At 56.9% G+C, this 15,556-nt stretch overlaps 1 protein-coding gene and 1 non-coding gene across 5 annotated transcripts; both read left to right on the forward strand.

Moving 5' to 3' along the window:
- Positions 1-3,982: 3,982 nt before the first annotated feature.
- Positions 3,983-11,661, forward strand: LOC105713534 (melanoma-associated antigen D4). Of its 4 annotated transcripts, none has more exons than XM_064364594.1 (13): positions 3,983-4,125; positions 5,100-5,310; positions 5,577-6,431; positions 6,955-7,158; positions 7,262-7,325; positions 7,522-7,601; positions 7,990-8,081; positions 8,744-8,823; positions 8,909-8,951; positions 9,378-9,440; positions 10,389-10,503; positions 10,824-11,266; positions 11,450-11,661. In XM_064364594.1, exons 2-12 carry the CDS (start codon positions 5,101-5,103, stop codon positions 11,256-11,258), a joined length of 2,241 nt encoding a protein of 746 aa, XP_064220664.1. In that variant the 5' UTR covers positions 3,983-4,125; position 5,100; the 3' UTR covers positions 11,259-11,266; positions 11,450-11,661. The 4 variants fall into 4 exon arrangements, with proteins under 4 accessions (XP_064220664.1, XP_021529543.2, XP_021529542.2 ...); XM_021673868.2 differs by having other exon boundaries at positions 10,824-11,254; XM_021673867.2 differs by having other exon boundaries at positions 4,034-4,125; positions 5,070-5,310; positions 10,824-11,254.
- On the forward strand, positions 10,018-10,144 carry LOC135270002 (small nucleolar RNA SNORA11). The gene has a single exon (XR_010338230.1). It is a non-coding gene; the product is annotated as a small nucleolar RNA SNORA11 (small nucleolar RNA).
- Positions 11,662-15,556: the final 3,895 nt, after the last annotated feature.

The raw sequence follows: 15,556 nt of genomic DNA on the forward strand, positions 1-15,556 counted from the left end.
ATTCCCAATTGCCACACACAAAAGTAAATTACCTAGGCATACAGCTAGCCAGGGAGGTGAAAGATCTCTACAATGAGAATTACAAAACACTGCTTAAAGAAATCGGAACAGACACAAACATATGGAAAAACATCCCATGCTCACGGACAGGAAGAATCAGTATCGTTAAAATGGCTGTACAGCAGCCCACAGCAATTTATAGACTCAATACTATTCCCATCAAACAACCAAGGACATTCTTCACAGAACTAGAAACAAATATTTAAAAATGGGTATGGAACGCGAAAAGGAGCCTGGATAGCCAAGGGAATCCTAAGCAAAAGGAACTACACTACAAGGCTACAGTGACTAAAACGGCATGGTACTGGTACTGGTACAAAACCAGGCACATAGACGAACAGCACAGTAAACAGACAACCTACAGAGCGGGAGAAAGACTTGGCAAACTATTCATCTGACAGAGGTCTAATATCCAGCCTCTGTAAAAAGCCTAAACAGATTTACAAGGGAAAAACAAACAACGCCATTAAAGAGGGGGCAAATGACATGAACGGAGACTTCTCAAAAGAAGGCATACATGTAGCCAAGAAGTATATGAAAAAAAGGGCAGTATCCCTGATCATTACAGAAATGCAAATCAAAACCACAATGAGATACCATCTGACAACGGTCAGAGTGGCTATTATCAAAAACTGAAGGAAAAAAAAAAAAAAAACAGATGCTGCTGAGGTTGCTGAAAAAAGGAAACCCTTATACACTGTCGGTGGGAGTGTAAATTAGTTGAACCATTGTGGAAAGCAGTACGGCAATTCCTCAAAGAGCTAAAAGCAGAACGACCATTTGACCCAGCAATCCCATTACTGGGCATATAGCCAGAAGAATATAAAGCATTCTACCATAAAGACACATGCACCGGACTATTCACAGCAGCACTGTTCACAAAAGCAAAAACATGGGATCCACCTAAATGCCTGTCAGTGACAGACTGGATAAGGCAAGTGTGGCACATATACACCGTGGAATATTATGCAGCAATAAAAAAGAACAAGGCTATGTCTTTTGTGGGAACGTGCGTGGATCTAGAGGCTACCAGCTCAGCAAACTGACGCTGGAAAAGAAAAGCAAATCCCACACGTTCTCACTTATAATTGGGAGCTAAACGGTGAGAACTGTGAACACAAGGAGGGAAACAACAGGCCCTGGGTTGTACTTAAGTTGGGGGGAGGTGGGACGAGGGAGGGGAGCAGAAAAGAGATAACTACTGGGCACTGGGCTCAATACTTGGGTGATGTAACAGTATGTGCAACAAATCCCGGTGACACGTGTTTACTTAAGTAACAAACCCTCACGTGTACCCCCAAACATAAACTAAAAAGTTTTAAAAAAAATGTTACGATGCAATTCTATTGATGATAAATTCTTTCGACTTCTGTATGTCTAAACACCTACCATTTTAACTTCATTTCAAAAGATATTCATTTAGTATAGACTTAAGAGTTAACATTTATTTTTATTTGGCGATTTTAAAGACGGCGTGCCACGTGACTTCTGACTTCCATATTGCTAACGAGAAGTGTGCTGTCGTTATTTTCTTTGGACATCTAAATGTTTCTCATGATTTTTCCTGATTTTATAATTACTTAGGAGAAAGGGTAAATCTCCGGGAGAGGAGATGGGTCAAATGTCATGGATGCGCCCGACGCCTTCTCTGTGCGTAGCAGCTTGGATATACCTTAGATGATGCGTGGCAACATGGATGCATCGTGAAAGCACAGGGCTCAGTGAAAAGAAAATTAAGAAATCTGCTGGATACTTGTATTTCCAGCCATGACGGATTAACGAGAAGCAGATTTCCCATCTCATCTAAATACGTATAGACCAACAAATTATAAGGCTTAACACCTTGGCACCGCCGGCACACGGGACAGTGATCCCTGAGAGAAAGGGAACCTGACCGCAGTGGTCCCTGAGAGAAAGGGAACCTGACCAGGTGAGCCCTCTGATCTCCCAATCCCACCAACTTCCTGTCCGGATAGAGTCTGCAGGCTGCAGCACAGCGGAGCTGAACACAGCAGAGCCCCCGGTGGACAGTCTGAATGAAGGAGACAGAGTTGAGAGCTCGAGAGGTCCATCCGACCAGAATTTGCCGGGAGTAACGGAGAGGGGACAGCTGCACAGAGAGGCAGCTCTGGAGACCCTTCAGAGGTTGCCCGTCTGGATGCAGTGTATGAGAAAGGGGGAGTGGCAACGATGACTCCCAGTTTCTGGAGTGAGTGGTTGTGTGGCTAATGGTGCCATTTACTGAGATTGGGAAGATGGGTGGGGCGGGGGGAACCGGAACGATGGGGCTGTGTGAGTGTGTGGGAGGAGTGAGTATACCAAGTGACCAGTTTGGGACAGGCTAACCGTGAAGAGCCCTTGAGACATCCAAGTGGACATGCCACGTAGGTGGGTGAATGTATGAACTCGGACCTCAAAAGTGAAGTTCAGACTGGGGCTGTAGATTTTTGGAGTGATCAGCACGTAGCACTTTCTGAAGGCTTTCGTTTGCAGGGTGTGTTCCTCTCCCACAGAGGACATGCTACAGGGGAAGGGCCAAAGAGACACAGGCCGCTGACAGGAGAGATTGATATACAGCAGCTGGAGGAAGCCACAGAGCCGGGCAGAAGGGATACCGGTCAGCGGAGAGTACGAGCTGCCTGCCGTCCTGGCAGTAGCTTCCATTTGCACACAGGGGTCCTGGTGAGGCAGACATAAAAACAAATATAAAACTCTACTACGAATTTTACAAACAATCCAGGTCCGACTGGAGATGAGACCACAGCATTTTCTGCCTCAAAAGACATCCAACTGGAGATGGCACTCAGGCGGGCGAAAGTACTATGCACTTGGACCTCAAAAGTGAAGTTTGAGCTGGGCTTGTCGCCTGTGGGGTCATTAGCTCAGGCACACAGGTGCCTGGTTGTCCTAGCGGACACCAGGGGGGTCTCAGCGGCAGCATGATTGATTGTGTCACTGAGATGGAAGAGGCCTGGCAATGTGAGCAGAGAGCGGACCAGGCGGAGCAATTCTCATACCTGGATGGAACCACATAGAGCCACAGAGGCCAGGTGGGGGGCCTCTGCCTGCCTGTGTCCTGAAGGCAGAGCATGAGCTTAGGCCTCCTACAGCACAAACCTTGCTTCTTTGGGACAGACGTTGGGGTGGGGAAGGTCTGTCACTCGCACGGAGGAGGCAGTGCCTCAGTCCCCAGGCCAGCAGGAGCAGGAGGTGGGCTTTGGAGTCTGGAAGAGCCAGGCCCAAATTCTGCATTTTCTGTTTCCTGGCTCTGTGGTCGAGTTCGTGCAACGTGTCTGTGCCTCGGCTTCCCGATCTGTCAAGTGGGGATGCTGACATCCACCTCCCAGGGCTGCTTGTGAGGGGAAGACAAGCCCCAGCACAGATCCCTCTGTGACATACAAGCTGCATAAAGGGTAGCTGAGGAAGCAGATATTCCCAGCGTGTCTGCGGCCAGAGAGTTGGCTAGTGGGGAAGCACACAAAGGGAAGTGCCATCCTCTGGCCGCGTCCGTTTCGTCGCCCCGCAGGTTGAGGATTGCCACTTGTTGCAGTTAGAGACCCAGCTCACTAATTGTGAGACCTCGCTAATTGTGACCTAAGGGGCCGTGCGGAGGAGATGGGGCATAGTGGATCCCAGACCAGGCTAGAGGAGTTCGGGTGAAAGGGCAGGGCAGGACGGAGAAACCTTGTGCAAAAGTGGGGGGCCTGAGAAGAGATGATTGGGTGGGTCGAGCTGCACTGCAGGGTGTGAGTGTGCGCGCCCGCGGTAGGAGGAGGAGGAGGAATGAAGCGGATCTGGCGGGAAGAGCCCCCCCCACTACGACTTCGACCCCGCCGCCCACCCACCCGCGGAACCGCATGCGCACTGGGGACCTGGAGGAAAGGGCTTTTGTTGGGAAAGCGGGCGGGCTGGAGGGGTCCGCGCATGCGCAGGCTACCCAGCCGCGGGGGGTGCACGGAGAAAAGGGGCGGGGTGGTCCGGGCTGCTGTGCTGGCAGCAGTAGGCGAGGGCGCGGCTGCGGGGTTCCTGGTGCTGAGGACCGACGCCATTGGAGCCCCGGGGAAGGTAAGGATCCAGCCCCAGGCAGGACCGGGAGAGGGCGAGTGGAACCCGGCACGCTGCGCCCTCCCTCCGCCTCCGGATCTGAACAAAGCCCAAGCACTCAGAACCGGAACCCCGTTAGAGCCAAGGTCTAGACAGGAGCCCCCATCACCACCAGACCCAGGCGCCCCGATCTGAGCCCTACGGAAACCAGAGCCCAGGATCCTCACCCCCTTAGCAGACCCGTGTGCTCCGAGCTGAGCTCCCTTGGACCGGAGGCCCCACCCCCACCCCAACCACTCCTAGATTACTCGAACCGAGCTGACCGCTTGCCCCCTTCCTGGAGTGCCAGTCCTCCCGTTTGAGATCTCCAGCGCTCCGATTGGAGTCTCACCTAGGTCCGAGGCCCCCACTCCTCCATCCGCCTCTAGTGCTGGAGCCTGAGCCCCACCTAGGCCCCCTGCCCGGACCTAGCCAAAAGGTCCCTGGGATTCTGTTTCGCAGAGCTTGTCGCTTGCCGCTGTCCCCGGCGATGTCTGAGCGCTCCCATCTGCTCCCCCTTCATCCCGGTCCCCTTCTCTGGCCCTTCCATCCAAACCCTTTGTTTCTCTCTCCCCCAATGCATCCCCTTTGGGACTCTTGGGACCCCAGCCCTCCAGAACACCCCCCATTCAAATCTGGCCACTGGGATGGGGAGCCTGCCCATCCTAAACTCCGCTTTCGGTGCGGCGTCGCCCGCGACCTCCTCTGACCCTTTCCTTGGGCTCTGTCCCTGACCAAGTCTACCCCATCAGAAAGCCAAATCCTCTTCTCCCCCGCTTGCCCCCTCCCCCCGTCCCCCCCACCAGCCTTTTACTGCCTAATATTGCCTAGTAACCTGATGATTGTCGCCCCTCACGTCCCGGGAGATGCCGCCTCCCATTGGATCCCGCCCCCTCCCCCTGCAGCTGCTTCACCCTCCCTCTCAGGCAGAGCTCTCTTCTCCCTGGGACCCGCAGCATGGCTGAGGGAAGCTTCGGCGTGCAATCGGAAAACTACAGTGTTGAGGACATGGACGAGGGTAGCGACGAAGTCGGGGAGGAAGAGATGGTTGAAGGCAACGACTATGAAGAATTCGGTGCCTTTGGCGGCTATGGCACCCTCACCAGCTTTGACATCCACATCCTCAGAGCCTTCGGAAGCTTGGGTCCAGGCCTTCGCATCTTGTCGGTGAGGCTCCTTCCAGGCCGCCTGCTCGCCGGGGCCTTTCCCCTGTGAATGGAGGAGGGAGGAGGGGGGAAGCAAGGAGGGTTGTGTGGGAAAGGGCTGCCCGGCTTCCCCAAAGCTTCCCTCCCCTGCTGGGAAGAAGAGGATTTGGGAAGGTCTTGGGGTGTCCTGGGCTGGCTGCTGGGAAGAGGCTGGCCCGCCCAGCGACGCTAACACAAGTGTGTCGTCGAGCGGCCTGCCTTCCCCTACCCCTCTCTCTGGCCTTGCAGAATGAGCCCTGGGAACTGGAAAACCCTGTGCTGGCCCAGACCCTGGTGGAGGCATTGCAGCTGGATCCGGAAACACTTGCCAATGAGACGGCTGCCCGTGCTGCCAACGTTGCCCGCGCCGCCGCCTCCAACCGTGCGGCTCGGGCCGCTGCCGCCGCTGCCCGTAGCGCCTTCAATCAGGTGATGGCTAGCCACCGGGTGGCCACGCCGCAGGTCTCAGGAGAGGATACCCAGCCCTCGACCTATTCCGCCGCCGCCGCCGCCGCCGCCGCCGAGGCTCAGGGGCCCAGCCCGGAGCCCCCCCTTGCTTCTCCGCAGACCTCCCAGATGTTAGTCACCAGTGAGATGGCCGCCCCCGGGGCCCCGGCAACCTCTGCACAGTCCCAGACAGGCTCCCCGGCCCAGGAGGCTGCTACCGAGGGCCCTAGTAGCGCCTGTGCTTTCTCTCGGGCTCCGAGTGCCAGTGAGGTGGACGCCACCCGGCCCAGCACAGCCTTCCTGGGTCCGAACGATGTCTTTGATTTCACCCAGCCGGCAGGTGTCAGTGGCATGGCCTTCCCACGCCCCAAGAGACCTGCCCCAGCCCAAGAGGCTGCCACAGAGGGCCCCAGTGCTGCCTCCGGGGTGTCCCAGACGGGACCTGGCAGGGAGATGGCAGCCACTCGACCCAAGACCACCAAGTCTGGGAAGGCTCTGGCCAAGACTCGGTGGGTGGAGCCTCAGAACGTTGTGGCAGCAGCTGCTGCCAAGGCCAAGATGGCCACAAGCATCCCTGAGCCGGAGGGTGCAGCTGCTGCCACTGCTCAGCACAGTGCTGAGCCCTGGGCCAGGATGGGAGGCAAGAGGACCAAGAAGGTGAGATCCCCCCACCACCTCCACACCCTCTGGCTCCTGTCCTTTCCCTCTCCTCCCTCTCCCTCTTCTTCCTCTCCTGTCCTCTTTCCCCTGTCTCTCCCCTCCCCTCCCCCTCCTCCCCTCTCCTCCCCTCCTCTCCTCCCCTCCTCTCCTCCCCTCCTCTCCTCCCCTCCTCTCCTCCCGTCCTCTCCTCCCCTCCCCTCCCCTCCCCTCCCCTCCCCTCTCCTCCCCTCCCCTCCCCTCTCCTCCCCTCCTCCCCTCCCCTCCTCTCTCCTCTCAGCTAGTCCGTGTTTCTCCAACACAAGTTTGCTGAGCATGTTTTCACTCCACGTAGTCCCTACCCTCAGGACTGGTGGGAGAAGAGGCTGGCTGAGTGCCTGGCACTTAGTAAGCACGCAGCACATGCCAGCCGCTGCTGGTACTGCTCTCGTTTCCAAGAGCCTGCTACGGGAGAGGTGCGTGCCGGGCGCTTTGGCACGGGGAGCCTGGTAGCCCTGGGTCTCTCCTCTCTCGAATGATACAGTCCAAGCACCTGGACGATGAGTATGAGAGCAGCGAGGAGGAGAGAGAGCCTCCTGCGGTCCCGCCCACCTGGAGAGCATCACCGCCCTCATTGACCGTGCGGGCTCAGTTGGCCCCTCGGCCCCCGGCGGCCCCGAGGTCCCAGATACCCTCAAGGCACGTACTGTGCCTGCCCCCCCGCAACGTGACCCTTCTGCAAGAGAGGGTAAGAAGCCCGCCCTCCCCCACCTCCCTCCTCTCCTCCCTTGCGGGCCGTTTCTCTGCCGTCACCCAGGCCTTGACCTCCCCGAGTGTTCCTCCTTCTCCAGGCAAATAAGTTGGTGAAATACCTGATGATTAAGGACTACAAGAAGATCCCCATCAAGCGCTCAGGTAGGCAGCCTGTGCCCCCTTCGCCACCCCCTAGCCTGTGGGCACCCCTTTGCTGGCGGGCCGCGGCGGGTCCCTCTGTCGCCACGGGACGACGGGGTTCTGGCCGTGCCACCCTCCGCGGGGCTGACCAGGGGGCTACAGCTCTGTGATCCCTGCTCAGCCCAGGTGCTTTCTCCAACTCTTCCCCCTCCCGCAGACATGCTGAAGGATGTCATCAGAGAGTATGACGAACATTTCCCTGAGATCATTGAACGAGCAACGTACACCCTGGAAAAGGTGGGTGCAGGATGGCAGCAGCTCTGTGGAGGAAGAGTGGGCGTGGGGTGGCGTGACCCTGCAGACCCTCAAGGCCCAGTCTCTGGAGCCGACCCTAACCTCCCCTACTCTGAGCTTCCACTGCACTGGCAGTTTGACCCGTGCTTCCTGCCCTCGGCTTCTCTGTCTCACGCTCTCTGAGTGTGTCACCGTCTCGCGACGTGGGTCTCATCGCCTCTGCCAGCGTCAGCTCCCACAGGGAGGGTCCTCCGAGTGCTGTCGTCTTCCGCCCTCGCTCACGACTTTGGATTGCCTGCTGAGGAGCCCTTCCAGCCGGGAATCGACTCTCTGCCGGCAGGATGCCCCGCATGGAGTCTGGATCTCACGCTCTACTTTCTCTCCCATGTAGAAGTTTGGGATCCACCTGAAGGAGATCGACAAGGAAGAACACCTGTATATTCTCGTCTGCACACGGGACTCCTCAGCTCGCCTCCTTGGAAAGTAAGAAAGGGAAAGCGGGTCATGGCCTCCCTCGGTGGGGTGGTGCCCCTCCCCTGCCCGAACCTCCCCCCACCCAACCGCCCCCCAGCGAAGCAGGAAGACGGAGCTTGAGTCCTTGAGTGCGGCGCATAGCTCCCTCCCACACACAGCGAGGGCTGCCTGGTGACTGCTGGATGAAAGGAGCTACGGTAGCCTGGGGTGAGGCCTTGCTGCCTCACATCTCCCCAAGCCGCTGTCGGGCTTTGCCCCCAAAGCTTCCGAGGAAAGTGGCTCGCCTCTTCCTCCTGCCTGCCTGGCCTGGGCCCGGCAGAGCTGGCCTAGGGGAGAGCTTCCTCCTCAGTGTGGGTCCTGATGCGGAAGGGGCAGGAAAGGTCTGGAGACGTCTCTGGACACACGTTGACCATTTGCAGAGCTTCGGCTCCCTGCCTCGCCCTGTCCCCTGCGGGACCCTGTCAGGGAAGTGTTAGTACCCACGTTTCATAGAGGAGGTGATTAAGTCTCAGGCGGAGGTGCGAACGGTCTGCCAGCAGCCAGTGAACCCTGCCTGTCCTGGGAAGAGTTCCCCTCCAGCCGGGAAACCTGAGAGGGCCTAGCTGGGAGAGCCTGGTGCGGTCTCTCAGGCAAATAGCTGCTAAACAGGATTTCTCTTTCCACACCTTTAGAACCAAGGACACTCCCAGGCTGAGTCTCCTCTTGGTGATTCTGGGCGTCATCTTCATGAATGGCAACCGTGCCAGTGAGGGTGAGTGGCTGGACCTGCAGCTGGGGGGCCACCCACAGTCTCATCTTTTGGGTGCCAAACTCTCGAACCTCCTCTCCCCTCGCAGCTGTCCTCTGGGAGGCACTACGCAAGATGGGACTGCGCCCTGGGTATGATTGGGCTCCCCAGCTCCTCCCCTGTGTGCTGTCCTCTGGCCAAAGAGGTCCCGGGATTGCAATAGGCTGGCGGTCTGGCCCAGGGGCGTGGGGTGCCCTGGGCTCGGTAGAGAGCAAAGGGTCTCACCGGGTGGGGCGGATGGGAAGTGGTGCCGGACGCTGCTCAGCCTCCTCCCTGCTCTGTGGCCCCAGATGACATGTAAGAGAGACAGTCAGAGTCAGGGGCTCCATCATGTCCCTGCCTGGGGCACGCATCCCTGACAAACCGTCCTCTGGCCTCTGCTGCGTGCCCAGGCCTCCACGGCGATGCCCCGTGGGCCGGGAAGCTCCTAGTCATGCTAGCGAGGGCCCCTGCCGGCGTGCAGGGTGGGGCGGGCACTGCCGCTGTCTCTGCTCATGGATTCCTTTCCTTGCCCTCAGGGTGAGGCACCCGTTCCTTGGCGATCTGAGGAAGCTCATCACAGATGACTTTGTGAAGCAGAAGTAAGTATCGCCTGAGCTAACTGCGTCTCTCACTCGGGCATCCTTTTGCTCTGGTCTGGCTGAGAAAGCCATCGTTTCCTGTCTGAAATCTTCAACTGGAGGGATGATGGGTGCCTCTGGCCTGGGAGTGAGTGGCGGGAGGGCTATGTGAGCGTGTGGGGAGCCGAAGGCCAGGGCGGTGTTGGGAAAAGGGAGCGCACGTCACGGGAGGACACGGTGTGAGGTATGATAACAGCCACCGTCTCCTCGAGCACCTGCCCCGTAGACTGACACAACGGTTCCCCCCGGTTTACACCTAAGGAACCCGGGGCTCACAGAGGGGGCGCCTCTGAGCGGGGCTCACAGTTGGTCAGGGCCTCAGCCCAGAATCTCCTGATTTTCAGGCCAGGGCCCACCCTATCCCCATCCCTGGAGGACTTGCCAACGCACAGGCGCACATGCACACCCACAAAGGGTCAGGACTTCAGGAGGATGTCTGGGGCACGCTTCTCCCGGCTGGCTGTTTCTCCCTTTCTGGTCATTTCCTCTGGTGGGCCTCTCCAGGGCTCTGCCAGGGTGTGGCCAAGACCCTCCAGGCGGGGTGTGCTCAGAGCAGGGGGCCTGAAGAATGGCTCCTCTGATTACACACACCCAACAGAAATCAGGGCTCGTAGTGATGAGGGGCATAAAATTGTGGCCTCGCTACAGATAAAGGCCCTACATGTGTCCCCCCTGCACCTCCACGTGGCCTCCGGGGAGGACCAATGGCAAAAGGCTTTGAAGGCCTCACCGTTGCAGGAAGAAGTCCTGCCAGTGGGTTTGGGGATTAGAGAAGGGCTGGAGGGGCGGGGCAGTCCTCTTCCAGGGGCGGGGCTGCGGCATCAGATTGAGGAGGGCTCCCGGGCACCCATCCATTCAGCGCCAGGTCTGCTTGGCTACAAGCCAAGTTTCCTTCCCTCTCACGCCAAGGTACCTGGAATACAAGAAGATCCCCAACAGCAACCCGCCTGAGTATGAATTCCTGTGGGGCCTGCGCGCCCGCCATGAGACCAGCAAGATGAGGGTCCTGAGATTCATCGCCCAGGTAAGGGAGGGCCTCTGTCCGGTGCCCCGCACTGGGGGTGGTGTTCTCCACATCTTGCTGGTTTCTGGGTCGAGGCCTCCTTCCCGTGATCCTGTATTCCACTAAGGGTGCCGACACTCACAGAGGACCTGAGCCCCCCTACACAAGGTCACAGATGGGGCAGAACCCCAGGTCTGGCACAGGATAGTAGGGGCCCCCGATCCCTGTGGTCTTGGTTTTTGATGGCATTAGGCAAAGCACAAGGAGGGGGTGAGGCGGGCCGAGGACGCTCAGCCCGTGTGGGGTGGCTCCGTGTCTACACTTGCCCTGTTCCTCCTCAGAATCAGAACCGAGACCCCCGGGAGTGGAAGGCTCGTTTCTTGGAGGCTGTGGATGATGCTTTCAAGAAGATGGATGTGGATATGGCCGAGGAACATGCCAGGGCCCAGATGAGGGCCCAGATGAACATCGGGGATGAGGCTCTGATTGGACGGTGGAGCTGGGATGACATACAGGTCGAGCTCCTGACCTGGGACGAGGACGGTGATTTTGGCGACGCCTGGGCCAGGATCCCCTTTGCTTTCTGGGCCAGATACCATCAGTACATTCTGAACAGCAACCGTGCCAACAGGAGGGCCACGTGGAGAGCTGGTGTCAGCAGTGGCACCAACGGAGGGGCCAGCACCAGCGTCCTAGACGGCCCTAGCACCAGCTCCACCATCCGCACCAGAAATGCCGCCAGAGCTGGCGCCAGCTTTTTCTCCTGGATCCAGTAAGAGTTTCGGTAGAGAAACGGGACTCTGCAGGAGGGCTGCGGGGGGGTGCGAGATGTCAGAGGGAGGGCCGGGGTGGGGGGTGGGGGCGACGGCGACAGCGTGGGCCGACACTTATTTTGTTACGTACACCCCTCCCCGGTTCGCGAGCGTGTCCGTGGATGTTGTCACCTTGGTTTCCTGTGCTTTTACAGGCACCGCTGATGAACTGCAGAGATCTTACTGGCCAAGCCAGAGCGCCTCCTCTCAGATTCCCTCTGGACACAGCACCCTAGGCCGCTGCTTCCTGTCCGTCGGAAGTGGCGTGCAAGATGCAGCTCTCTTTGCTTTTCCTGCTTTCGTTGTGTGCTTTTCCTTGTGCTTTCATGTTTTGGGTATCAGTGTCACATTAAAGTTGCAAAATTAATGTGGACGTCTCTTCCTTTACCTGCCCCCCATTACTGTACCTGGCCGTGCTTGGGCTCGTAGCAAGGCCACTTCCTCGGGCTCTCTGGGGCAGGTGGGCCCCACCTCTGCCAAAAAGGCCCACAGGGACAGGTGGGATGCTGGGAGGTGCGGGTGTTGGTTGCACCTGAGTGTGCGACCAGGAGTTTGGAGAGGCCCCAGCGCTCGTGGTTATGTGATTTCTCTACAAGCCTTGACCGGCAGCCCCAGGGGCATGGCAAAAGGGAGGCCAGAGAGGGGGTGGGGTGGAAGACGGCAGGTTGGCGCCGGTGCCACTGCCCCTCCCACCGGGGACAGGGTCCAAGGCTCTCGCCAGGACCCACCTCCCGCACCCCCTCCTCGGAGATGCTGTTCCGGAACCCTGGGCTCATCACCCACACAGTGCAGGACCCCATCCTCGGTACAGAGTCTGACGGACAATGAGGTGGGCCTCGTAGTGATGTTGGCAGCCCTCCAGTGGGTAGGAGGAGGGGCCGTGATTGCCAAGGGAGCAGGATGTCATGAAAACAACCCACGGTGCAGGCGGGCACAGTCCGTCGCCTGTGACGGAAGGCGGCCTCTTTGGGGCTTCGTGGCCCTTCTCCCCCAGAGGCAGGGCTCTCCCGGTGAGGACGACACCAGGTCTACCTAGGTCCTGGAGTGTTCAAGGGTTGGGTGATGTCTGGAGGGCTCTGAGGTAGGGCTGCACACGCTTCAGGTGCCAGACGGTAAAGGCAGACAGTTTGGCCTCCTGGGAAGGGCTCAGTGGCAGGCAGGGACAGTGTCCAGGGCTTTCTGGAGTTCCCTGGTATTGTCCAGGGTTTGGGAGGACAGAGCCCTAGATGAGGAAGGAAGACACAGTAGCGGAAGGCTCCCTGCCTCCCCCTACCCCCACCCCGGCCTCTGTTTCCCCTAGAGGGGCTGCCATCTCCGCCAGGTCCAGATCCTGACCCAGACCGGGCTACCTAATTTGGGAGGGCCAGTGGAAAATGAAAACATGAGTCTCCTTGTCAAAAACTATGAAGGATTTCAAAACAACAACAGCAGAGCATGGGGCCACATGGGGAGCCCTCGTGAGCATCACACTGCATAGGTTGCACCCCCCGGAAGCTGTCCTTCAGACAGGATTGGCTGGGTCTCCCTGTTGGCTGCCGCTGTGATTTCTGCTTCTCTGGTGCTTGGGTCCATGCTTGGCCACACTGACATTCTGGGACTCTGACAAAAATCCAGTCCCAAAGTTTTACAGGCACGCGCGCACACACACACACACACACACACACACACACACACACACGGAAATGGAGTCCCATTCCCTTTACGTCTCCTGGTCCGTGGTCTGGGCTGTGGAAGAGATGAGGGATTTCTGGGACTCCAGCCCTGGTGTCACAAATTTAGTGCTATTTGGCCGGAACCTCCCTGGATACCCCTGTGCACATAGCAGGTACATGCCTGTCCTTGGATCGGGGTGGGGGAAGTCTCCATCAGCCACAGGAGTGAGTTTGAGCACAGTGTGCAGAGGGCACTTGAGATATGGAAGCTCAACCGGAAAGGAACAGGAAGCAGCTCTCAGAGGCAGGTCACCGCCTCCACAGGCCTCCAGGCTGGCTGGACGCTGCACCTTTCACGTCGCCTTGCTGCGGTGGGGACTCGCCAGGGGCCCACTCCCCCTACCCTGTGGCGGCAGCACTGAAAGCAGCTGGGAAAAGAGGAGGAGAGGAGGGAGGCAGGAGCGTCCTGGTGGAAAATGGGGGCAGACTGGAGTGGGACTCCTGCGGGAGGCTCAGACCCGCCACCCTGGAGACGACCACCACCTCACTCACACGGCAAACAGGAGACCCAGGCAGGTCTCCCCTCCACTCGCAACCTGGGGTCTTTTGCAGACCCCACACCACAAAGCCCCACGGTCCACACCAGCAAGTGTTTTCTGAGACCCTGCCGTGGCACTGGACCGCTCCAATAGCCTTCTCCCAGCCCGGCCTGCTCTCTCTGATCGCCCCCGCCCCAGACCTGGCGATGGACCAGCATTCTTGAATTCACTTGTTTCCAGTTATTGACATTATGCATAAAGTTGTTCTGATTATAAGTGTACAACTTCTTGTCTGGGCCTATGTTTCCACTTCTCGGGCAAGCCTGAGAGGCAGGGGCGGTAAGCCCATTTCATGGTCTCAGCCAACTGAGGCTCTGAGAGGGCAGATGCCCTCCCCAAGTTACACAGCCAGGAAGCAGCAGAGCACGGACTTGAACCCGGGGCCCCCTGAGGCCAGGGTGCGTGCACTGGGCCCTGCTGGTGGCCACCCCTGCCATCCAGGGGCTTGCAGTGTCCCGTGGGTGATACACCTACCTGCTGGGCACTCTCTCCTGACACCCACCCTCTCGCCCACCTGCTGGACACTCCCCATCTCCCTTCATTTTGCATGATCGCCACCACTCATGGCTTCCCCGGATGCCAGGTTCCACGCTAGGTTTCTGAGGCCTGCCCCCTCCCTCCCAGCCTCCGGAGACATCGGGTTGGGTGCTTTCCTTCCTGGGCATCCATCCTGCTGCTCCTCCTTGTTTTTGTCCTCATCAGGCCCTGAGCCAAGAGCATTTTGCCCACTGCCTCATGACACCCTCAAAGACAGTCTGAGCTACTAGGTACATCCTCCTTATACACTTGAGGAAACAGACTCAGAGAAGGGAAGGGACTTGCCAGAGATCTCTGACCCAGCTCTGCCGCTGCCTCCACTAGTGACCTTGGCCCAGCCTCTTCCCTTGACCGGTGGCATATCGTTTGCGGTGTGCATGTGAAGAACCCTTCACATGGTTTGCACATTGATTGTTATTTGGCGTCAATACGGAATCGTAAGAGTGCTTTTTTGTGTGCAAACCTTTCCTTTGTCGGGGAGTGTATTTTGCAAACATTGTCACAATCAATGGTTTGCTTTTTCATTTTGCTAACGATGAAAAGCCAGATTTCTAAATTTGATGAAATTCGCTTAACCTGTTTTTGCGTGGCTATTGCGTTCTGTGTCATAGCTGTAAGAGTCCTTCGCCTACAGCAAGGTTCTCAAGGCTTCATCCTCCATTCTCTTCCAGAGGTCTTACGCTTTCGCTTTTTTGTTGACATTTAGGATCTTCACAAATTTCAGAAGTTTGAAATCATACCGAGTGTCTTTTCTGACCACAACTGAATGAAACTAGAAACCACTAACGGAAGGAGAATTGAAAAAGTCACACATAGGTGGAAATTACAACACTCTCTTCAATAAGCAATGGGTCAAAGAACAGACCACGAGGATATTAGAAAATACCTTGAGACACATGAAAATGAAAACACCATATGCCACAAGTAAGGAGATGCAGGGAAAGCAGTGTTAAGAAGCAAGTTTATTGTGGTAAATGCTTACAGTGAAAAACGAGAAAGATCTCAAATCAACAGCCTGTCTTTGTGCTTCAAGAACTAGAAAAGGAAGAACAACGTAAACCCAAAGTTAGCAGAAGGAAGGAAGCAATAAAGATTAGAGCGCAAATAAAGGAAATGGAGAATCGACAAATAATACGGGGAAAAAAACAGTGAAACCAAGAGCTGGTGTCTCTGAAAAGGTCAACATAACGGACGAACCCGTTAAGCAGTTTAACTAAGACACAATCGAGAAGTGTCAAATAACCGAAATCAGAGTGACAGAGAGGCATTACGATTGATACCACAGAAATAAAAGGAGTGTAAAAACAAGACCGGGAACAACTATACACCAGCAAATTTGGTATTTTAGAGAAGTGGATAAATTCTGAGAAACATACATGCTGCCAAGACTGACTCTTAAAGAAATAAAAAAAACTCAGCAGATCTCGATAACTCGTAAGGAGACTTAATCAGTCCTCATCAACCTCCCAACAGA

This window comes from Aotus nancymaae, unplaced genomic scaffold (assembly GCF_030222135.1).
Source record: "Aotus nancymaae isolate 86718 unplaced genomic scaffold, 86718_ANA_hifiasm-v0.15.2.pri h1tg000058l, whole genome shotgun sequence".
NCBI classification, from domain to species: domain Eukaryota; kingdom Metazoa; phylum Chordata; class Mammalia; order Primates; family Aotidae; genus Aotus; species Aotus nancymaae.

What these genes read in the sequence shown, in the direction of transcription:
- LOC105713534 (XM_021673868.2), top strand. Translation starts at nt 5,101, where the DNA reads ATGGCTGAGGGAAGCTTCGGCGTGCAATCGGAAAACTACAGTGTTGAG. An exon ending in GATCCCCATCAAGCGCTCAG is followed by an intron (nt 7,326 to 7,521) that starts GTAGGCAGCCTG and finishes CCCCTCCCGCAG; the next exon opens with ACATGCTGAAGGATGTCATC. An exon ending in GATGACTTTGTGAAGCAGAA is followed by an intron (nt 9,441 to 10,388) that starts GTAAGTATCGCC and finishes TCTCACGCCAAG; the next exon opens with GTACCTGGAATACAAGAAGA.